The sequence below is a fragment of the Lissotriton helveticus genome, chromosome 5_1 (genome assembly GCF_964261635.1).
Source record: "Lissotriton helveticus chromosome 5_1, aLisHel1.1, whole genome shotgun sequence".
NCBI lineage: Eukaryota > Metazoa > Chordata > Amphibia > Caudata > Salamandridae > Lissotriton > Lissotriton helveticus.
Window position 1 is genome coordinate 935,116,402 of NC_136065.1, and position 24,343 is coordinate 935,140,744.

The 24,343-nt window shown below is 47.1% G+C and overlaps 1 protein-coding gene across 1 annotated transcript in view; it reads right to left on the bottom strand.

Annotated features, from left to right (window-relative positions):
- Nucleotides 1-2,112: 2,112 nt before the first annotated feature.
- MARCHF5 (membrane associated ring-CH-type finger 5) overlaps nt 2,113-24,343 on the bottom strand; it is a 350,016-nt gene continuing 327,785 nt past the window's right edge. Inside the window, exon 6 of the mRNA XM_078643427.1 lies at nt 2,113-3,394. Within this exon, the coding sequence (XP_078499553.1) occupies nt 3,278-3,394 (117 nt within the window). The 3' untranslated portion in view covers nt 2,113-3,277. The remainder of the gene's footprint in view (nt 3,395-24,343) is intronic.

The window sequence follows — 24,343 nt, forward strand, 5'->3', positions numbered from 1 at the left end:
GAGTAATATGCTTTGTGTAGGACTGAGTTGTATTAGCTAGCTCTTCTATTCTTGAAACTTTACAAAGGGAAGTCTGCTTTATCTCCAAACAACTGCTCGTCAATAAAAGGCACGTACAATTAGGAAATCTCCACAAAAAAAACTAAAATGCATACGGGCATGCTATCAGCTGTGCTAATCAGTCAAGCAAGAGTCTCTGCAGAGTCCAGCCCACATTTAAAATCTGTCTGAATCCGTTTTACCACTTCCCACAAAGCATGAACATATTAGCCCAGGAGGCAGGTGGCAGTACGAGAAGCAAAGGCTGTTCAGTACAAAGAGCCAGGATTCTTTGACTCTCCAACATGAGATGCTGCAGAGAAAGCATTCGGGTTTGCTTAGATGAGGAGTTTCAGATGCCAAGCGAGAGGACAAATGGTGAAGGTCACCTAGAGCAGGCCTCAGATGTCTGGCAATCTTTCGGTGGACTGCTGGGCCCCCAAAAGGCTTTCTCCCATGCAGCCACAATTGTATCCAAAGGGGCTTCATTAAATGCAAGCAAGGACTCATGAAAAAGATTGCAAGTGACACGTTGCATCCTTAGGGGGGGCAGGTTCATTCCAAGTCGTCAACTGCTTTTTGTGCCACAGTCAAAAATGAGGAAACGTCCTCAGAAGTAGGGCCAAAGGAGAAATGTATGTCTCTTTCAGGTGAAGTGTCAAGGCCACTTACATTTATTAAATCCACATATAAGCCAGAATCAGTACAGTGGCAAAGGAGATTATGAGCTTCTGAATTATCCTTCCCTCTGCGACTGTAGTCTGTATCAGGAAGTGCAAAGTCTTCACAGTCAGAGCCAAATAACTCCTCCATTTTGGCCAATCTGAGCCCTAGGTAGATGCTGTGCCAAGGGAACTTTGTTGAAGCTAGTCTTATCTATCTCTCGCACCGCCCAAATAATGGCCTTCAAGATTGACAGCTTCGCAAATGTGCTGTAGTCACTTCATGGACAGTGTATCTGTATGCACCAGTGGAAGCTCTGACTAAAACAGGGGTGGCCCCTAGGCAGGCTTTGATTTCTAACATGCGAGTAGTGACGCCCTTTGAGGTGTGGCACAAGAAGGCGCTGAGGTCGGCGCTTTTGGAATCACCCAGACCGCAGGTACTTGCTCCCCTCTTGGGTATGTGGCCTACAGGATGTAGGCAACATCCTGAACAGAACCAGCATTGCAAGCTGGGAGGACTCAACCTGCACAGGTCAACCAATAGACCAGGAAACTCAAGTTTAATCTTCTGCATTGTAAGAATCATATCTGACAATGAAGAGTCAACAGGAGAATAGAAGAGAGATTGAACAGTCTCGTTAGCTGGACCCTTTCCTCAAGGATTAGGAGGAATTCTCCTAGCTGTGGAGCTTTTTGTTTTATCTGCAGTGAAAGATTGTTTAGTCGTCTCTTTCACTCTGGGCCTTAACCAAAAACAACTGGGCCTGCCGCTTCTTGATGGTCTTCAGTTGAATGGACGCATTCAAGTTGTGATTCCAGAACACACATACAGATATCTTGTGGATCCAAAAGTAACATTATGTTGCGTGATCTGCAACCAGTTTTAAACCCTGAACCTTTAGGAGACATTTGACCTGGTTGCCGAATAAATTTAATTGGTGAGACACCAAGAGAGCACTGAACGCTGTTGAAGCTGTATAGAAAAGGAAGAGTTGACATTAATACTGGTTGGCTCCCAACATAGTCCGGTATTATCAAATTGGACGGCGTGGATGTAACTGCATGGCGTTGCACAAGTGCTGGAGAGATATTGTTGGGGGAAAGCTTTTCTAGACCAGTCAATCTTGGAAAGATAATTCAAAGGTGGAGACTGCAGATCCATCAGAAGCAATCTTATTATCACTTACAGCTTATTGATTTGTATTCTGTACTGCAGCAGTTGTAAAGCACTTCATTCCCCATACAAGTCTGCAAAGTGCTTCGAATTGCATTGGTTCCTAGGTGCCTTTTTCAGAGGGCCTGTTCATATGTCAGATTTTTTTATTCTTTTTAATTAGCACATAAGTGAAGACTAAAACCTCTATTACTGTTAGATGTTCTAATAGTGGCCAGATGAGAGGATAAAGTACCAAACAATTACACAGTAGTTTTATTACAAATCAGCCATCAAATGAATAAATACAGTTTTGAGAAATCTACAGATCATACTTTATAAGGCAACAGAAATTCAGATTGCAATAATTGTACCTACAAAAAAAAAAGTCAGTCACATGTAGTATTTCTTAGTAAAGTCAGCCTCACAGTACTTTTGGGCCATTAACTACGCTGCATTTTTTATTTTAGATTTGCAAAAGGTCTCTTGATAGTTTACACAAAAACACTTTTTCGAATGTAGGCGTCACCTTATCACTTAATGTGCCATTAAAATTAACATTATTGCACACAGATTTGTATCAAACACCATCTATGCTTATGGAAAAGAAAACACATTTCGTAGTTTGATTCCAAGTGAAACATCAGATCTCACAAGTCAGGTAAGTTTATCATTAGATACTGCAGTAAATTTCCTATGACATTCATGTTGTCAGTGGGGATAAATGACTGCAAAATAACAGTACTGAACTTCGTACAGGAATACAATTTGTGCTTTCTGTGTCTTCAAGGTGACAGAACGTCCAGCTATGTAAATTCCCAGTCACAGTGTGAACTTACATTTAGATTTCAGTTGTGGTGGCCACTATACTAACTATTCATTCATAATGAGAAAGCTCACCTCGATGGACTATAGCTAAAGGTCACAACAGCACATTTGTCGAACACATTAACTTGGCAAACCTTTTAACAAAAAAAAATTAATTAAAATATATTTTAAAAAGCCCCTCACTGTTTCCACAGGATCCAGCCGATCTTCTCCATATGAAAATATTGTGCATGTATTAAATTTACAAAAGGCAGTCGAAAGGAGCAGTCCGTGTATGCCTAAAAACTACGAACATTTGTTTTTCTTAACACAATCACATATCCAGGAGGCGAAAAAAATCACGTTCCATGCTATTTAAACTGTTCATGACTGCCGGCAGGGGATGCATAAAAAACACAACTATATCATATTCTTGGGTTCAGTGATTACTGAAGTTTTATCCAGTCATACGAAAGTGCTTTATTACGTTTGTAAAAAACTGGAATCAGGAGCATCACACAAATCCCCACCGCTGGACTATGCATGAGCGATAGATTCAGTTCAACAGAGTGGAATCAGGTCGCAGACTGTAAAGGAAATGGTAATTACGTCCTTATACCTCTTCTTGTTCGGGGTAATTTAAAATTTTGCGGTGAGCTTGGCGCAAATACTGCTGCTGTTTGAAATACACCTTAAAAGCTCCTTTAATGGCAACAAAAGCTATCCCACCCTAAAAAGATAAAATGTCAAATGTTATAAAACAAAATTACACATAAGGCTAATTCATAACTCATTAACATTTCCTGCACAGTGGAAAAAGCTAACTCTCTTTATAGTCATTCTTACTATTAGACTGCAGGTTCGTTCTCATTCTTAACCTGCACGTGTCACAGCCAAGAGGCTGGATAGGAAACTCCGTCAATACGGAGCTTCGCCTGCGAGTAGCCCACATGTTTACATTTTGCATAGCACACCCCAACTCCTGCACATATGTGCACCCTTGCCAGTTCTCTTCATAAAACAAGCACTAGCAAAGCAAACAGGCTGATCTTCTTGGGAAGCTGATGGAATGTTCACTTTTTTCCGTTTTGCTTTTTTATTGCAAGCATACGGTTAACCGTGGCAGCCATATGCTTGCAATATAAATTGAAAAACCAATTAAGATTCGCACATTATTATAATTAAACAGAGCGGGATCGGTTTATAACAGGTACTGAAACTCTTTTTAGTTTTACACTCGCATCACAGAAAATACGATTCCTTTTGGTGGAACAAAAAAAGTTATGTTGGCTTTACATTATTGTAACCTGAAGACAGTTTAAAAAAAGAAATGTCTTAAATAATAAAAATAAAGGGTGACGTAAGGAGAGAAAATATGCATTATTAAGGTAAAATATTAGCCCACAATCCCTGGCACTGAAGAGCATTTCTTTTTAAGCAGATGTGTATAACTGAGCAGGCAAAATAACGTCGCTCAAACTAAAAGAGGTAAATGGCTAAAGTAGGCTGACTCGTGCTGTATGCTGTGATGGACCGAAGCAAAATGTAAACAAGCATTAGAAATGCAATCGGGCTCGGATTTATTTGAGTTTGAGCTAATGGCATTGTAAATGCCAATGTCTTTTTGCCATGTGTTATGGAGTGTGTGCATGTGGTGTGTAGTGGAAGTATCTTGGTTAAATTGTAATTTTACCAATGGTGGCCTGCTGTGCTTTATATGAATATGTTTAAAAGTAAAGTGTACCATACTGCGATTGCTTGGTGGAAAAGTGCACTGCCGGCTGGAGGTGTGTGTGCCTGGTGGAAGGGTGCACTGACGGCTGGTGGGTGTGTGCTTGGTAAAAGCGTGCACAGATGGATGATGGTTGTTGGTGTTTGTGCATGGTGAAAGCATTCATTGACGGCTGGGGGTGTGTTGTTGTGTGTGTTGTTTTCTGTGTGCTGGTGAGTGTGTGGTGGTGAGTCTGTGGGGGTGAGCCTGGGGAGTGAGTGTGGTGGTGAGTGTGTTGTGTTGAGTGGTGACAAGTGTGTGGTGTTGAGAGACTGAGGTGTGTGGTTTGTGTGTGCGTTATGTGTGTGTGGTGTATGTGTGTTTGGTGTTTTCTGCACACTCACACACTGCCCCTACACATTCACACACTGCTCACCCGCACACTCCCAATGTCACCCTGCATAGTCACACACTGTTTACCCTGCACACTCATTCTGCACCCTGACACTCTGCCCTCGCTGTCACTCTGCCCTCGCTGTCACTCTGCCCTCGCTGTCACTCTGCACTCGCTGTCACTCTGCACTCGCTGTCACTCTGCACTCGCTGTCACTCTGCACTCGCTGTCACTCTGCACTCGCTGTCACTCTGCACTCGCTGTCACTCTGCACTCGCTGTCACTCTGCACTCGCTGTCACTCTGCACTCGCTGTCACTCTGCACTCGCTGTCACTCTGCACTCGCTGTCACTCTGCACTCGCTGTCACTCTGCACTCGCTGTCACTCTGCACTCGCTGTCACTCTGCACTCGCTGTCACTCTGCACTCGCTGTCACTCTGCACTCGCTGTCACTCTGCACTCGCTGTCACTCTGCACTCGCTGTCACTCTGCACTCGCTGTCACTCTGCACTCGCTGTCACTCTGCACTCGCTGTCACTCTGCACTCGCTGTCACTCTGCACTCGCTGTCACTCTGCACTCGCTGTCACTCTGCACTCGCTGTCACTCTGCACTCGCTGTCACTCTGCACTCGCTGTCACTCTGCACTCGCTGTCACTCTGCACTCGCTGTCACTCTGCACTCGCTGTCACTCTGCACTCGCTGTCACTCTGCACTCGCTGTCACTCTGCACTCGCTGTCACTCTGCACTCGCTGTCACTCTGCACTCGCTGTCACTCTGCACTCGCTGTCACTCTGCACTCGCTGTCACTCTGCACTCTGCACTCACTGTCACTCTGCACTCACTGTGCACTCACTCTGCACTCACTGTCACTCTGCACTCACTGTCACTCTGCACTCACTGTCACTCTGCACTCACTGTCACTCTGCACTCACTGTCACTCTGCACTCACTGTCACTCTGCACTCAGTCTGCACTCACTGCCACTCTGCACTCTCAATCTGCACTCTCAATCTGCACTCTCAAACTGCACTCTCAATCTGCACTCTCAATCTGCACTCTCCACTCTCAATCTGCACTCTGCACTCTCAAACTGCACTCTGCACTCTGATTCTGCACTCTCAATCTGCACTCTCAATCTGCACTCTCAAGTCTCATACTGCACTCTCAAACTGCACTCTCAAACTGCACTCTCAACTCTCATACTGCACTCTCAAACTACACTCTCAAACTGCACTCTCAAACTGCACTCTCAAACTGCACTCTCAAACTGCACTCTCAAACTGCACTCTCAAACTGCACTCTCCACTCTCAAACTGCACTCTGCACTCTCAAACTGCACTCTCAAACTGCACTCTCAAACTGCAATCTGCACTCTGCACTCTGATTCTGTATACTCTCAAACTGCACTATCAATCTGCACTCTCAATCTGCACTCTCAAGTCTCATACTGCACTCTCAAACTGCACTCTCAAACTGCACTCTCAATCTGCACTCTCCACTCTCAAACTGCACTCTCAAACTGCACTCTCAAACTGCACTCTCAAACTGCACTCTCAAACTGCACTCTCAAACTGCACTCTCAAACTGCACTCTCAAACTGCACTCTCACACTGCACTCTCACACTGCACTCTCACACTGCACTCTCAAACTGCACTCTCAAACTGCACTCTCAAACTGCACTCTCCACTCTCAATCTGCACTCTGCACTCTGATTCTGCACTCTGATTCTGCACTCTGCACTGCCCGTAGTCCCATCACACGCAGGCGGCTATGCCCGAAAACAAATGGAAGCGCACTAGCTGGTAAAACAGTCCTGAGGGTTAATGCTCATGCTGCTGAGGTATGGGTGTAGCCTGCAGGTCTCAGGGAAGAATCCAATGGACAAACCTAGGTGAGCGACTGTACATTCTCTAAGCTCCGTGTTTAATTTGCAGATCACACCCTCGTATCCGGGTAAGATAGCTCAGTTGGTTAATGTTGCTGCAATCTTTGTATATTCACAAGGCAACAGGGTTGAACGCTGGTCGAGTACATCAGTGAGTTAATGGTTCTTCAGCCAGTGTCTCCTTCTGCCCATGGTTACGAGGAGCCAAAGCAGGGGCCAGGCCCACCCAAATGTGAACTTTGGCCCACCCAATCACGGCAGAAGAGGCCACGGAGAAGGCACCTGTTAAGTGCTCCATCAATCTCAACGTCAGCATGTCGAAATGTTGTTTTCACCGTCTTTAAAATTGAAAATGGGTTTTGGGGTTAGAGGTGAGAGAGGAAACAAGTTAACAGGGACAGCCAAGCTCAGGCTCTGGCTTGGCTCTTAGAGCCATGCACAATCCGAGCCCTGAAAATGTTTGCTATGTAAAACATATAACAAACATCATGTAATTTGTTATTTATGGTGTAGTTTTCTCAACTATTGGGTGAAACCTGACGATTTTATATCTCTGCAACTGTAATGTTAATTGTGCTTATATAGAGCTTCATGCCTCTGACGCGTCGCCAAAGCGCTTTACCGAACGGGTACCATCTGTGAGGAAGTGCTTGATCGCAATAATTTGCAGAGGTCTTGTGGGAAGAGTTTAGTGTCACTCATGAGTGACTGACCAGAGTGGCCCTCTTATTCTGTCTGTTCAGTAGTGGAGAGAAGAGAGTGAGTGATAGCGGACACATGGTTTAACATTAGTTGGTTTCTAACACACACACGCCCGCTTGTAAGTATGTTAAGTTGCATGTGGCTGCTTTGAAACGGGCATCTTTTACCCAATTCGAAGCGCTCCATGGTGCATCTAGCCAGCTCCTAGGCACTCTTTATTGCATCTGTCCTGTTTCGCCGATACAGATGAGGGAGGGGGCCTGTCTCAGCGCCGGATGAGTGAGGCTAATGAAGCCCTTTCCCGGCCTGGCATGCAGCAGCTGCGCGCGGAGCGCTGCTGAATGGTGAACGCGCCCGGCCATCTGGATTCACTTACGGAGGCACCCTGACAGCTCCTAATTATAATTAATGTACTTCTTTGCGCGCACACGAACGAAAAATGCCCAACATGGCGGACGGAAACTACATTTACCCTATCACTTCAAGCCTATTAAAACGACACCACAACGAAGACGAATCACTGGCCAGATGACAGAACACACTAAGGAATGTGTGGAATTTGTCTCGCCAAAGCCCTAGGAGATACTTTTTTTTCCTCTTCTTTAACATTAGGATCTCGAAACTCCTCCCACTTACGTGGGCGGAGGCCTCGCCCTAAAAACAGCAGAAAACATCACTGGGTCTAGCTGGCAGGCCCAAAGTCCCGCTCTGTATGTTTAATGTATTGTTTTTTCTTCCTACACAATCTTTCTCTACGCAGACCTAATATGCAGCCACTCATTATGAGCTTTCTGATAACGGCCTAAGGGTCAAACAGAAAGGCAATGATAATGGGAAAGAAGCTAAAAGCTAAAAGTAATGGAGTCATGTTAAAGTAACTTTCTCCGATTCCTAATTGCGGTGTCTTCTGGGCGAATTTCATCGCAACGAAGAACTAGAAATGGAGGATGACAGGCAGTATTGGACAGCCTAGACAATCAGGTTGAAAATAATTTCCTGGTTAACTCTTGCATCGCTCCATGTAGAAACAAAAGCATAGTGATGGCACATCACATTTTGGATAGCTCATGAAGCTGGCAGGTATACAATTAAATGCCTGGGGAATGTCAACGTCTTACGAAAACTAGTTACTTACCTGTAACTTCATCTATCCAGTATTGGTATCTTTCATAGATTCACATGCTTGAATCATTCCCGCCGTTGAGGTGGGAGTCTTACGGTGCAAATAAAATATATACATAATAGGAATAAAATATCATACAATAGGCTATAATGGACCATAAAGTCACTACACTAGCCTATCCTTGTCTTTTTGTAAAAAGAACCACATCTGGAACCCAGCCAATCAGACTCCAGCACCCTCTAGGACACTCCACAGAGAGGCAAGTCCCTCAGATTTTCGTAGCACAAGTGATAGCAAGTATAACATAGTAATAAAGGAAGCCTCCCCGGGGAGGAGGGTGGGTCGCATGTGAATCTATGAAAGATACCAAAACTGGATAACTGAAGTTACAGGTAAGTAACTCGTTTTCTTATCCAGTATTGAGCCATCTTTCATAGATTCACATGCTTCTATCAGAATAACAAGCACTAAAAAAATCCTAGTCCCTTAGCGGATGGTGGGTATTATATAGACCACATTAGACACTTTGTGAAATATAATGAAAAATGTCCTAGCTAGCCTAACGGAAAGTTTTAATTTTATTAAGGACTCGGAGGCGAGGATTATGCTAATCTTTCTTCATTTATTGCATATCAGCCACTTTAAAGAACAATAAACTACCATTCCCAAGAACCAAAAGGGAATGTCAAAGGAACAAACATCATAACAATAGAGTGCTCGTAGATAGAGAGTCCCATCCGATGCACCAATCAGATGTCCCTAGGGTCTTGATAGTCCTCTGTCCCTGTCCATGATTCCTCTTTTGTCACTCAGTCAGCCAACACAGCCGTCTCATTAGTCTTGTTTAGTCAAATCCCCTGAAAAACCAAAAGTAGTCATAAGCAAAAGAAATGGCTAAGGATTAGCCCTGAGGAGAGAACACATCATGTATGTACACAATCACAATACCGTATTCCAAAGTAAACACTGTACTTACGTGGGAGGGAAACAGCCAACAAAGTTGCACCCTGGGTGGGATAATCCTCGCCTCCGAGTCCTTAATGGAATAGAAACTTTCCGTTACGCTAGCTAGGAAATTTTTCATTCTATGTCAGGACCGGAGGCGAGGATCATGCTTGTTTAAAGCTTGTTCTCCACCAACTGAGCCATGTCAATAACCGGTTTGAAGTAAAACCGTTTAAAGGTGGAGTGTGAGTCTTCCAGACGAGCTCCCAGGGCAAAAGCTTTTGAGGCCATGGCCCCTCTAGTAGAATGGGCACCAAAGGTACGTAGATCAATGCCTGCCTCTTGCATGACCCAATGGACCCAATGGACAATCGTGGGGGAGGACACCACCCTATGAGGTTTTTTGAGAGCAATGAGTAACTGGGATTCCCCAGGCAGTCTCAACTCCTCTGTCATTTCCTCGTAAGCTTTGAGGCAAGCAACCACACAGAGCTTCGGGGAGTCCGGAAACGCAGGATAGGAGACCGAAGTCGTCCCACACTTGATGCGCCTGCAAATGGTAAATGTTACACCAGTGGGATAGAAGATTCTTCCAGACACATCCAGGGCTCGGACATAGCAGCATGGCCAGCTTCGCTGAAAACTCTTTCCTAGACGAGAATCTATTCGGTTGCCAAGATTGGAAGATCTGAAGGTATTGTTAGTACTGTAGGCAAGACCTTCCTCTGGTAGCGAGGCCAAAAAGTTCAATATGGCGGTCACATCGGTTGCCACGGGATTGAAATTCCGTTGCAGACACCAACGACACCACCGTCTCCAAGTGGAACGATAACGTTTGAGCATGCTATCTGCCCAAGCTTTGGACAAGAAGCTCTCAGCCGCTCCTGAAAGTCCTGGGACTGCCCATCGTCCCCTGTAATCCGCCAAGCCATGAGATTCAGGGAGCCTTGCTCGATCAACGGGTGAGGATCGCCGTCCGGACTTAGAAGAAGAGTCGGAAAGTGGGGGAGTGGGATTGGAGAATCCCAAGACAGTCCCAGAAGACTGGAAACCAAACTTGAGACCTCCAGATCGGCAAAATGAGCACTATGTTCGCTCCTTGGCGACGAACCTGGGCCGAGACCCGGGTTATCATCACAAAAGGGGAAAAGCATAACCCGTTTCCTGTCGCCAATCCTGAAGGAACAAGTCTGTTCGCTACGCCAGAGGATCGGGACGCCAGCTGTAGAACCGAGGCAGCTGGTGATCCTGGCGAGAGGCGAAGAGGTCCACTGAGAAAAGACCCCAGAGGCTCTGGAGATCCGTAAACACTCCCGGGTGCAGCTTCCACAGACTCAGATCGTGGAAGTGGCGGGAGTGGAAGTCCGCCACTTGGTTCTCCAGGCCCAGTTAGTACTCCGCCGTGACAGAGATGTGATGCTCTAGGCAGTACTGCCAGAGATTTGCAGCAAGGTCCCAAAGGGCCCTAGAGTGCGTGCCCCCAAAATGATTGATATATCGGACTGCTGAGACATTGTCCATCCTGAGAAGGACGAAGGAGCGAACTGAGTCTTTCGTCCAGCACTTGATCGCGAACGAGCCCGCCCACAGTTCCCGACAGTCGATGTGTAAACCATGCTCCAAATTCGACCACACACCTCCCGTGGTGAAGTCGCCGCAGGTTGCGCCCCAGCCGGATCTGCTACAGTCGGATTCAATAACTATATCTGGCGCGGATCCGAAAATGGCTCAACCATTCCAGGCCTCCATTTTGGCTAGCCACCACTGAAGTTCCTCCCTGGTGTCTGGAGTCAGTCAGTCCTTGTAAGAGTAAGGGCGGCCCCTGCTAAGGTGGGCTGCCTTGAGCTGCTAAAGCGCTCTGTAATGGAGCGGGCCGGGAAAGATCGCCTGAATGGAGGCGGACAGGAGGCCCACTATCCGAGTGAGCTGTCTGAGGGAAATCTGAGACAAGGTAAGAGCCCTCCGATTCTCGTGGCGAATCTTCGTCATCTTGCGAGAAGGAAGGCTGAGAGTGGACTCCACTGAGTTTATCAAGAAACCTAGGTAAACAACCCTCTGGAGGGTATCAGATTGGACTTGGATTCGTTTATCACAAACCCTAGGTTATGAAGCAGGGCCACCGCTGTCTGCAGATGACGAGATAGTGTTCTGGCGTTCTGCGCCATTAACTAAATTTTGTCCAGATACACAATGAGCCTCATTCCCGACGCCTAAAGGTGTTTTATTACTGGCCTCAAAACATTGTTGAAACACTAAGGTGCGGAAGACAGCCCGAAGGGGAGGGTGGTAAACACGTAAGTTTTGTCGCGCCAGGGAAACTGAAGAAAACGGCGATGAGGGGAAAGATGGGGACCGCTAAATAAGCGTCCTTGAGGTTGAGACGCGCCATCCAGTCGCCCGGTCTGAGAATATCTCGAAGGAGGTGGATTCCCTCCATTTTGAAATGGCAGCAAACCTCCCACTCATTGAATTCCCGATGATTGATAACCGGACGCTGACCCCATCTACTTTGCCACAAGAAAAAGATTGCTGAGGAAACCCCTGGGATGAGGCAGGGTTTCTACTATGGCCCTCTTGCTGAGAAGGGCCTGAATCTCCTGGTCCACTAAAGCGGCGTCTGCCTCGGAAAAGGAAAGAGGGCAGGGAGGAGTGAGTGCCTAGGAATTCTATATGAAATCCCCTTACTGTTTGCAGGACCCAAGCATCCCCCGTGACAGAAGTCCACATTGGGAAAAGATGCGCCAGACGGCCCCCCACTGTTAGAAGGGAAGAAGGAAGAACACTCACCGGAAGAATTGGCTCCGCCACCTCCTCTGCCGCCACCTCTACCTTTGCCTCGTCGTCCACGGGTGGGATAGAAATTTCCGAAGCGGGCTTGATCCTGATATTGTCGTTGATTGGAGCCCTGCCCTCTGCCCTGATTTGGATGGCCGGTCGAGCGGACCCTACCTCGACCTCCCGCCCCTCGGAAAACCCAGGGGCAAAACACTTTCCGAATGGAAGATTGGACCCTATCCAGGGAGGTAAAGGTGTTAACGTACCTCCCTAGTTCCTTAATAAAGGGTTCGCCGAAAAGGCCTCCCTGAGCAACTAGGCCTGCCTCAGTATCCGCCAGGTCCCCCAACTTGGGGTCGACCTTGATGAAAAGGGACCTGTGGCGCTCAGTGGAAATCGCGCAGTTGGCATTGCCTAGGAACACCACTACGCGCTGGGCCCATGAGAATAGGTGATCCGGAGAAATGAGGGAACCTGAGGCTTTCGCTTCTATGTCTGAAATGGGGTGGCTGAGTGGGCTAAAGAATGGTGATGGATTAAACCCAGATCAGTTGACTGGGGGTGTGTGTTTGGTTTGCTCAAACGCTCCGTCCATCATCCCCTTTTGTATCGCTTTGTTCGCCCTAAGTGTGGCAGGGTATGCTCAGACGTGAGTCCCTTGCTCACTTGGCCACTGGATTCAAGATAGCCTGGCTGATGAGGATTATGAATCCGAAACCGGTCCCAGGATGCTTGTTTCCAGTCCATGGAAGACATGGCTTGGCAGTTCGGGCTAGACTGTTCCCATTTTTTTTGTACATGTTTATATGTCCTCAGAAATTTGCGATTGATTCTTTACATATTAAGTTGTATAGAACAAGATAATTTTTCCATGTTCTTAATTAAATGTCGAATTAATCCCTCAATGCTACTTTTTTCTACTTTTTCATCTTCTTGATGCTCCTTGTCCAGGTATGGGAGGGTAATATGGGCAGAACCCCTGTTATTTTTTCAGTAGGACTGTTCCCATGAGGCACAGGGTCAGACTGATTTGCATATGGCCATGTCTGAAATGGGATGGCTGAGTGGGCTAAAGAATGGTGATGGATTAAACCCAGATCAGTTGACTGGGGGTGTGTGTTTGATTTGCTCAAACGCTCCGTCCATCACCCCCTTTAGTATCGCCTTCGCTTCTTCCGCCATATCAAGGATCTTGGTAGCGGGCCCCAAGACGTTCGAAAGCTTATCTTGACAGGCGCGCCAGGACCGGTCTATGCCCTTTTTGGAGTCCTTAAAATTTTGGAGGAAGGTAGCCATTCTGGGGTCAATCTCCGGAGTGGCGGCTTCCTTCCCCTCCAAAGAAGGGCGGGGACACTCTGCCCTAAGGCAGTTCCGGGTTGCTGGCTCAAGCGGGCGGCGGATCCTGCTGGCTACATATTGGGGGACCTTCTCCGATGGGACCCAGTCAGAGGAGCGAGGGTGTAGGACATCGTCCGGGTCCAGCATATCTGCACACAAGTTGGTTTCAGAAGTGGCTGACGCCGACTTGGAAGGGAGCCTGGGTCGGAACTGTTCAGGAGAGGCATCCTCATCCCCCTGGTCCCCGGGGTCCCTATTCGCCAAGGTAGAGGGGAGTGCAGGTGAAGCCGCAGCAGAACCTGCTGGAGGCACACAACTGGCAAGAAAAGACCGCTTAAGGCGGGAGAAGGCGTCAGAATCCGCGCCAGCATCTCTAGCTCATTTAGGTGGTGGTTCCTGTGTATCCACGGCCGTGCCAGGAGTAGCAGGACCAGTAGAAGAGGCTTGCGCAGGTCTGGTCAGCCGTTCGCAAGCTTGGTCGATTTTGCGGGACAGAGCTCCTCAAGGGGGTTCATGGCCTGCTCTACTGCTTTGTGGATGGACTCATCCACTGCATCGTAAAAGTCATCGCCCCAGGGAAGCGCCGCCAGGGGATCTTCGTCCCATTCATCATCCCGATAGGCTTCGTCCGGATAGGTTGCCATAGGGAGGAAGAGTATGACTCTTCTCAAAGAAATATGGCCAAGGAGGTGGTAAGCCTCAGATAAAAGGGGGGCTGGATTTCAGCCGGGATGTGGGCAGACAGTGTCCGCAATAGAAGGTTCCGAAAGCCTAGGACCCCAACAGCCCAAGTGCAAAATCTAAAAGGGCAGTCTGCCAAGGGTCCTTGCAGAAAACTGCTCTACAGACCCTGGAAGCAGAGCGTTATGGGCCTATTAGTACAGACCCTCCACAGATAGTATAATAATAGCACTGCCTAATGGCAGGTACTGACCCGCTAAACGGGCGTTCAAGGGAGGCGTGGAGAGAATCAACAAAATTTGCCTAATGGCAAGATACCGACCCTTGTCAGGGGCGTTCAGGGATGCGCTGGCAGGAATGCGCGGGATCCCAAGCGCGCTTGCTGCGTCAAAGACGCCGATAGGCGCCACCTGGCGGTGTCACAAGGACACCGCGAGTCAGCACAGAGTCACGGCCGCTAGGGAGCTGAGCACCGTGTAGCGGCGGCCCGCTACGAAGCAAACTACAAAGTAAACACTATAGCACAAAAGCGGCATAAACAGTCAAAACGGGCGACACGCATCTTAACTAAAATGGCAAGCACACCCCCACACCACGCCGTGAGGGAAACGGCAACGGAAGGAGATTGCGAGAGAACGCGACCTGTGAAACCTATAACAACAATCAAGGAAATACAATAATAGCGCGCATGAGTGCAATCAGCAAAATAAAGGCATACACATGAAATAAGCAGTAAATAGAACGCGCCAGAAAGAAAGGTAGACTTATCTTGGCTGCTAGTAGTGAAAAAAGAGGAATTGTGGACAGGGACAGAGGACTATCAAGACCCTGGGGACATCTGATTGGTGCATCGGATGGGACTTTCTACCTACGAGTACCCTATTGTTATGATGTTTGTTCCTTTGACATTCCCTTTTTGTTCTTGGGGATGGTAGTTTATTGTTCTTTAAAGTGGCTGCTATGCAATAAATTAAGAAAGATCAGCATAATCCACGCCTCCGGTCCTGACATAGAATCGTAAACATACTTATTTAACATATGCCACATCATATGAGAGAGACATTGGAAACATCAACAATTAAAAGAGACGGCATTCAAAAGCATGAACAAAGTAGTTAGCTCTTGAAAGAGGCTTACCTTATTTGAAAAGGTTGCTTAACACTGCTTGACCAACTGCTGACTCAGCTTCTGTAGCCAGATCTAGAAAGTGATGCTGTGTGAATGTGTGCAAATTCTTCCAGGTTGCAGCACAGCAAATTTCTCCAACGGCACTCCAGAAAAAAGCGATGATGACACAGCCCTTGTGGAATGAGCTTTAGGCTGCACAGACAGAGGACTTCCAGCTTTAGAGTGGCAAAATTGGGGTGGAGCGTAAGTAAAAATCGCCTTCCATCTCATCATGAAGGCGTTTCCCCAAGAGCCCTTCTCCGGATCCCAACTGGCATAGAATGGGCATTTCCGATTTGTCTTGGAGGCAAAGAGATCCAAGTTAGGTCTGCCTCACATCTGAAAAATGCGCTCCACTACTGACTGCTCCAATTCCCATTCGTAGCAAGAATTTGATGTTCTGCTCAGAGTTCAGGGTGGGCGTAGTTCGCAAAGTAGCGCTACGCATAGCTACGCAAAGTGCACTTCGCCAGCTACGCGTAGCACTACGCGAACTGCGTAGTAGCATGTTCACACTGTGCAAGATGTAGTTTTCAATGAATGCACAGTGCAGACAAGCATCCGGAACTGTGCAATCATTGAAAACGGCATTTTGCACAGTGCGAGCTGTACTTTTCTGCCGCTCAAGTAGATTTTTACTCGAGCTGCAGCTTTCTCAACGCGGACTGGTAGTTTCTCATCGCGAGCGGTCGCAAGCATGCCCGACCACTCGCAGTGAGAAACCTGACCTCCCCGCGTTGAGAATCTCGCTGGGAGGTTTATTTTCCATACTCGCGATCGGCAACTTGATGTTGCTGATCGCGAACAAGGAAAAAGTCTCACGAGGATTTCATTTTGCTTGCTCGCGGTCGCCAACTTGACGTGAAGGACCGCAAGCAAAAAAATGACCACTGCACTATGCTACGCATGTTTGCACTGTGCTACGTGCAGTTCGCGTAGTGCGAAGTTGCGCAAACTTCGCAAACTACACGAGCGTAGCGTAGTGCTTTGCCCAGGGTTACTCAGAGTGTTGTTTATTCCTGGCAGATGCTCCACCTTTATAGTAATGTGATGAGCGGAGAAAGGATTTTATCTCCCTCACAGAAGTTAACCTTCTTTTTTGTAGATCGGACGCTAGAGAAACCTGATGCAATTGTCTTTCTGTGGACAAGGATGCTTTGTCCTGGCTAGTGTCCAAAACGGCTCCCAGAAACTGAATTCTTTGAGACGGAAGAAGAACTGATTTTTGGGAGTTGAGAGACAGTCCCAGAGATTTAAACATGCGAAGGCAGGTGTGTGTTGCTTCTGAAGCCTGCTGAAAAGACAGAGCTTTTATTAGCCAAAATCGTCCAGATATGAGAAAAGCTGCAGCCGCTGCAGCCTGAGATGAGTCGCAACCGGAGCAAGGTTTTTTGTAAAAATTCTTGGAGCTGAACGTAGGCCAAAAGGGAGAACCTTGAACTGAAAATGCGCACCTGCCCCAGTAAAACGGAGGAACTTTCGATGTTTGGGGTGGATCGGGATGTGGAATTATGCATTCTGCAGATCTAATGTTGTCGTTAAGTCTGCAGGGTCTAGGAGCTGTAGCATGTCTTGAAGAGTAACCATGCAAAATGATTTCTTTTGCAGGTATTTGTTGAGCTTCCTCAGATCTAGGATTGGTCTCCATTCTCCCGACCTTTACTTGACTAAAGAGAAACAGGAGTAAAAACCTCTCCCCACTTGAGAGCGAGGCACTTTCTCTATAGCTCCTTTTTGTAGCATACTCCTTGCCTCTTTCCTGAGAAGAGCTAGATGTGGTGGACGTTTCTTTAAAGGTGGATTGGGGGGCGAGGGGGGGGGGGGGGTTTGGGGGAAGGTTTACAAATTCTAGGGTGTGTCTGCATTTTATTATTTCCAAGACCCACTTGTCCGAGGCCAGCTTTTCCCATTGGTTGAAATGACGGGAAATGTTCGGTGTCTTGGTGTTGAAGTGTGGTCGAACTGTTACAGGTGTTGGGGAAACGTCACTGTTTCCTACCATTATCTCTGCCCTGCTGGGGCTGTTTCCTCCTGTTCTGTTGTCTGTAAGCGGCAGCACGGGGCGCTATGTAAGATTGTTGCTGCGGTTGAAAACGATATCTGGCCTGAAAAGACTGGGGTTGGTACTTATGGTAACCTCCACGAAAGGAGATAGACCCTCTGCCACGGGCGCCTCGAAAAGGAGTCCTCCTGTATTGAAGTGTACCCAGGGCTTTGGCAGTGTCGGTGTCTTTATTAATCTCTTGCAAGGCATCATCGATGTGCTTGCCAAAGAGTGCATCCCCATCAAAAGTCATGACAAGGATTTTGCTTTGAATCTCCAGGCGGAAAGTGGTGGATTTAAGCCAACCCAGCTGACGTAGGACCGCCACTCCAGCCAGTTGTTGGAATCCTAGGGAGGCGAGATCCATGGAAATGTCAATAGTTCCCGATGCTGCTCTTTCCCCCTCCAGGGAAACTTTCCCGCCTCCTAATTCTTATCTTCTGGTAAAAACTAAAGGTATGGGGCAATATCTGACCACATTTGGCGGTCATGCCTCCCTAGGATTGCCAATGAGGTAGCGGCACGTACGAAAGCACCAGCCATGGTGGTAAACATCTTTCCTATATTGTCGAGCCTCCTACCATCCTTGTCAGGAGGCACAGTGATCGGCACCAAGGGATTTCTCGACCTGCGCTGAGCGGCCTGAGAGATGACTGAGTCAGGCCTAGGATGACCAGACATGCAAGCAGGGGCTTCATTCGGGGCCTTATAATTCTTATCAATCTTGGGAAGAATTGCTGGTACAGAAAGAGGGTTCCTCATAATCTTTACGCCTTCTTTCCAGATATGATCAATTATGGGAATGGGGCGGACCGATTTCCTGCTCTGATCTTTAAAATCATAGAGGGATCAGTCGGACTGCTTAACAGGCATAGGCAGGTGAAATTGTGTCGGTGCTCTCTCCATGATTGCATGGAAACCTCCGATGTCTTCCGGAGGGGGATCAACTGCCTGGGGAACTGGCGATGATGGTGTAGGGATTACATAATCCTTCTATTCATCCACGGTTGTTTGCGATTTAGGGAGTTTGCCCTCTTCAGCGACCGTTTCCTCGTCATCTTGCACCCCTTGGTCTTGTGGTAAAGGTACAGTATCTTGAGGCCCAGCAGCCGGTGCAGATGAACTTGAAGTATGCAAGACAGATGGAGGAGAAAGCCGTCTTTAAACATGGTCAGCCGCAGTTGGAAAATGAGTGTGGTAATCTTGCAGCATAGCTGCCAAGTCCTTTACCAAAGCTACGGGCATCTAAACTACAGGCTCCTGACGAGCCCATAAAACTTGAGGCCTTTGTTCTGTTTGATAAGGCTCATAATACTCTTCTTCCTCATCATCTTCTTTGTATTCAACATGAAGCTGAGAAGGGCTGGGTGTAGAACTGAACAGCCCATCATCCTCTGACTCTTCCAAAAAATGGCTCGGAGGCAATGGAGAAATGTATGAAGGGTCGTGGTAGTAGCCCCTCGCAGACGTGAGCGTAGATGCTAATTTTGACGATAAAATATGAGTCACTTGCAGTGAAGAAGGCCTTTTCCGTGCGATCGTCGACGAGATAACCATGGATGGAGACATAGGGACAGCTGAAGCTGCAATTACCGAGGTTTGTGTCGACGTTGTCGTCATCGTCGACGGAAGACCCATCATCGACGATGTCATCGTCAAAGTGGAGGTCGTCGACAACGGTGGAAGCGTCGACGAGAATATAACAGTCATGGACGGTGGGAGCGTCTACGAGAATGGTGCCATCGTCGATGGTGACATTGACGGACGTGACACTGATCGTCGGCGGTATCGTCGACGGAGGCGATGCAGTCTTCGTCGTTGAAGGTATAGATCTTACCGGTTCTTCCGTCGGACGGAGATCGCATCGACGAGCTCGGAGGTGGCTTCGTCGTCGACAGGGTCTTTTTTGACGACGACGACAATCTGATACACTCTAACTGAGTCTTGGACTGCTTCAATGCCGTTTTCAGTGGCACTTTTGATGTTTCCACAGTTTTTCCTTCTGAAGAGAAAGAAAGCTTCTTTTTTTAAGAGGAAGAGCGGCCAGCCTCCTGAAGAGACGTTTTAGATGATTTGCCAGCTCTTTCAGGTGGCTCTTCAGATCCATCTCTCTTCTTAGATACTGGAAAGCTCTCACTATCATCCTCTTCAGACACCACTTTAGATCTCACCTTCAATGTCTCCAGCCAGATCAATAACCTGCCTTCTCTATCCTTTAGGGTCTTTGAAGAAAAGGTTCTACAAATCCTGCAGTCCTTGACCTTATGAGAAGGATACAAACAGTATATACATTCCTTGTGGGGATCCTCAAAATGTAATCTATTTTTTTCCACAGGAACCACAAGGCAAGATTAATCCTTTCTTAGAAGATTCAGACATCCTGTACTCGCAGTATTCAGCAGACTTTGTGAAAACTGAGCAGAGCTCAGGGAGACTCCCTGTCACACGACATGCGATAGAAAATTGGAGGTACTTGCCTCTCTGTGGAGTGTTCTACAGGGTGCTGGAGCCTGATTGGCCGGGTTCCAAATGTGGTTCTTTTTACAAAAAGACTAGGACAGGCTAGTATAGTGACTTTATGGTCCACTATTGCCTATTGTATGATATTTTATTCCTATTATGTATATATTTTATTTGCACCGTGAGACTCCCACCTCAACGGCGGGGATGATTCAAGCATGTGAATCTATGAAAGATACCCCAATACTGGATAACCTTATTGACGTGTTCCCTGACACTAGATAGAGTATGGCTTTCTGTAGCAATTGGTAATGTGTTAATTAATCCCAATGTTAACAAAGATAACCTTGGCAACTGCTCGGCCAGAATCGTGGTCTCCCTAGGTCACAAGAAACATGTCTGACAAAAGCAGATCTTCGATCTGATTCAGAGAGAACAGCATAGCACACTTGGCCTGGGCTGTATTACCTATCATGTGCACTGTTCCGATCTGCACCATAGTACCCCGAAATTAGTGTGCACGGCACAGACTGCAATTGAGCGCCAAATTACTTGGAAAAAAGCCGGCATCCCCATCACAGGTGCGAACAGTGACGATTTGCATTGAGCTGGGGACAGTTCATTAATGAAGACACAGCTTTCAAATCACAGCTCTGTCTTCCACTACTATTGGAGGAAACCTAGTGTTTTTTTTGTTTGATCTGTTTATTGAGATTTTACATGCATAATCATATTACAGTGTCAGGTGTATTAGATTACAGGATATTCACAGCCCAATCAGTAATAAAGCTAGACACTTTTAGGATTACAGCATGGCATGTCATGAGCACACATCTGACAGACTTGGATTCGTCAAGCGGGACGGCATCATACAGAAATTCTGCATTTAAGTTACAATAATACTTCCAAGGAGTCTACTCGGTACAGTACGATCCTAGCCATGGCACTGTTTGGTAATGGCATCAAATATATTCAAAACTTGTCAACTTTTAGCAATTATTAATCACAAAAAAATTAGAAAAAATAAAAGGGAAAGAAGGGGGAGGAGAAAGGGAAGAGGAAAAAGTAAACGGGGGGGATTTGCCGCATCTCCAAACAGTCCCAATTCACCCCTGGTTTCTTCCATTGTTACGAATAGTGTCACACAACTTAAAGCACACATCTCAATATATGTAGGAATATAATGTGGGTCGCAATGTTAAGTGTTTTGCGGGTGCACCTAGTCAGGGGTGAATGGTGGGTCATCAGTCTCTGCATCAGCAAGTAAGCAAATCTGGAGGTCAGTCAGGATGGCACTTCAATTAGATGAGATGGGGTACTTGTGAAGACCCAAGGTATCTTCCTTGTGGAGGGCAACCCCCTTCTGCTCGGGTCCAAGTGAGGACAGAACGCGACCAGTCCTCCACTGACTGCGGATTGTAGGATTTCCAACGCCTTGTGATCAGGCGCTTGGCCACCAGTAGTCGGAGTTCTAAAAAGCGCGTGGTGGGTCCATGTTTCTGATCCCTAGGATTTAGGCCCATTACGCAAACCTTCCATGTGCATGTAGGCTGCCTGCCAGTACATGTGAACAAATGGCATGTAACCTTGCACCAGTAATGCTACAATGAGGGACACGACCACAGCATAGGTAGAATGTCACGTCTAGTAGGTCACAGCAGGGAGCAGGCTGCATCCATCCTATGGAAGTTCCGGCAATTTTTTTCGGGAGTAAGATTTGCTCTATGTATGATATAAAGCTGAATCAATCAAACCCTGGCATTACCGGGGATGTAAGAAGGACTTGCTAAAATCATGTACCACTCCTTAGTGGTGCATGGTCGAGCCAAATCATTCTCCCAGAGCTGTCGCAATAGCGTCAATGCTATAGCAGCCAGCACCCAAAGCAAATCAGCAAACTACTGGGTGAGATGTCGTACCGTACCCATGACTTGAAGACGGGTCTTGTGAAAGGTCTTCTTAGTGGTGTTGCAGTGTATTAACCCATGAAGTGTGGCTTATAAAGCAGCCAAGGGGTAGACAGTCCTCCTGTGTTAGTGTCTCATAGGGAAGGAGTGTGCAGTCGCGGTATAAATCTCCAAGTGTATGAAGGCCTGTCTTGTGCCAAGCCAATAATTCCACCATTGGGTGATCCTTTGACCCATGGGCATACCCAGCAGTGTGATTGCAGGGGCATAGGTCGTGACATGTTTAGTGAGATACAGACTGCGGCAAAAGCAGGGGTAAGCCACCTGCAGCTACATGGGAATAGGCCGAGGCATCCTGGCGCAGGGGTGAAACGAATGGAGGATAGTCACCAGACTACAAGCAGGGGTGTCCGGCGCAGTGTCCGCTAGGTGCAGACCTGCCATCCAATGAGTCGCCCACGGACGTTGGGATGCTAAGTAATTATGTTCTAAATTAGGCACTCTGCAACGGGACTTGTTCCATATTGAGTAATGGATCAATCTTTCAAGGGGTCGAAAAAAGGATGGAGGAATATAAAGTTGCATATTTTGGAGGAAACCTAGTGTTAAGAGGGGGCAAGGATCTCACCGCAGGCAGGTACAGTAAGTGGCTGCACTATCTTGCAGGTGATGCATCCTCCTAAGGGTGTCCCTTAAAAGAGGGAGGTGACGGGCTGGACAGTCAGCCAACTTTTAGGTGGCGCACATTCAGTGCGTCCCTCAATTACTTGTTTGCACACGTACAATAACGTAGCGTACTTGGGCCATTCCCTCCAATGCAAATGAGGGAACAACCCCTTGGGGTTGGGCAGTTCAAATTTTGTGCCGATGCAATCTACATTGCAGCAGGGTCTGGGCAAGTACCCGCGGACCCTTCTGTATTACCAAAGTGCCTCAGGTGCAAAAAGCAGGCATAAATACATATTGGCTCTTGGTGTCCAGATCGTGCAATGCCTCCGCAGCTTAGGAGGAGTGGGGAAACAGAACAAAGATTTTGATATCCCTGCATTTTTTCTGACGGAACTCCTTTTGGCATTAAAACGTTCCCTACCTGTAAGTACGGTTCTCCAACTTTTGTGTCATTTGAGTGAAATGCTTGAAATCCAGAGTTAGGCTGGGAATCCTCAGAAATCAATGTGAATATAGTAGTATCCCCATAAACCCAAGTAATAATAATGAAAAAGCCATAGACTAAATTGTAGGAAGTTGTTTTTCTTATGTAGTGATCCCAATGTAAGGGCACACAATGTAAAAAGTCCAGACAACCCTTATTGGTTTACAGGGCTTTCTTTTTGCTCTATTTGTGGTAGTGTGGTCGAGCAGCTTAGGCTCATCAGTGGGGAGCATTAAGCATTTGTTGTACACACACAATCAAATGGTTCACACACTTAATAAGAAATCCAAGACTAATAAATAAAACAAAGTTGATTTGTATATGAATTTAGACTCAAAGATATTTATAACAACTTTAATACATTCAGAAATATTGATTTTAGAAGAAAATAGCAAAATAGTTCAAATAACGGTTTTGAGGCATGGGCCCCAAACGCTCCAATGTTAACCCATGGGAGGAAAATCACACGTAGCAAAACCGTACTTACAGTCGGAGTTCAGAGGTGCACTTTGGGACTTAAAGTGCTAGGGGGCCCAGTTCCAAAGTACCACCAGCAGATTCACTTTACCTGTCCTGGTGTGTCCGGGTGCAGGGGTGCTGGTCGGAATGGTTGCCTCGAGCGCTACACCTGCAAAGTTAAGGGGACCTGAAACAAAGATGCTGCAATGGGGAACTTGGGGACAAGTCAGGCTGAACCCAAAGGGGGGCTCAGGTCATGGGGGCTCATAGGCCAGAGGAACGGAGTCAGATGTCGTGAACACAGGCAGGGGGGCTCGGTTGCAGCGGTGCTTGGCTGGCTGGCCACTTGTGTTTGAAGTTTTCTGGTTGTCTGTAGATCTGCAGTTGGGAAAAAAATACAACAGCTAGCCGACTCTGGTCATAGTTCTAGTATGTCCTGAAGTCCCTCAATGTGCAAGAAGGCACTGTTGTCCCGGCTGGGTGAAGAACAAGACTTGGCTGGTGCAAGTGCCCCAGTACTAAGGGTACTGGTGCAGGGAGTCTCCTGGAGGGTCTAGTGTCTTGAAACTCGGCAGAGATGGTGCTGACCTCCTAGAGCAACAAAACCTCCGCCTGAAGTGTGGCTCCCTCGGTGGGCCTGATTGTCAACAACACGGTGAACCAGATAGATGCAGTCAGTGCCTGCAGATGCAGGGGGATGGCTGCTTCACCCCAATAAAGATGCTAGATAATAATAATAATAATAATAATAATACTACTGAAGCTTGTAAAGCGCGAACAGCTACCTCACCTGGAGGTGTCCCGGCGCTATGTGAGCAGCTAGATGAGAAAGTGACAAAGGTGGTTTAAATTCTCTGAGAAAAGAGCCAGTCTTGGTTGTCCAAGTGCAGGACAGTACACCAAGTGTTGGGGAGGATGCACAGCGGCAGGA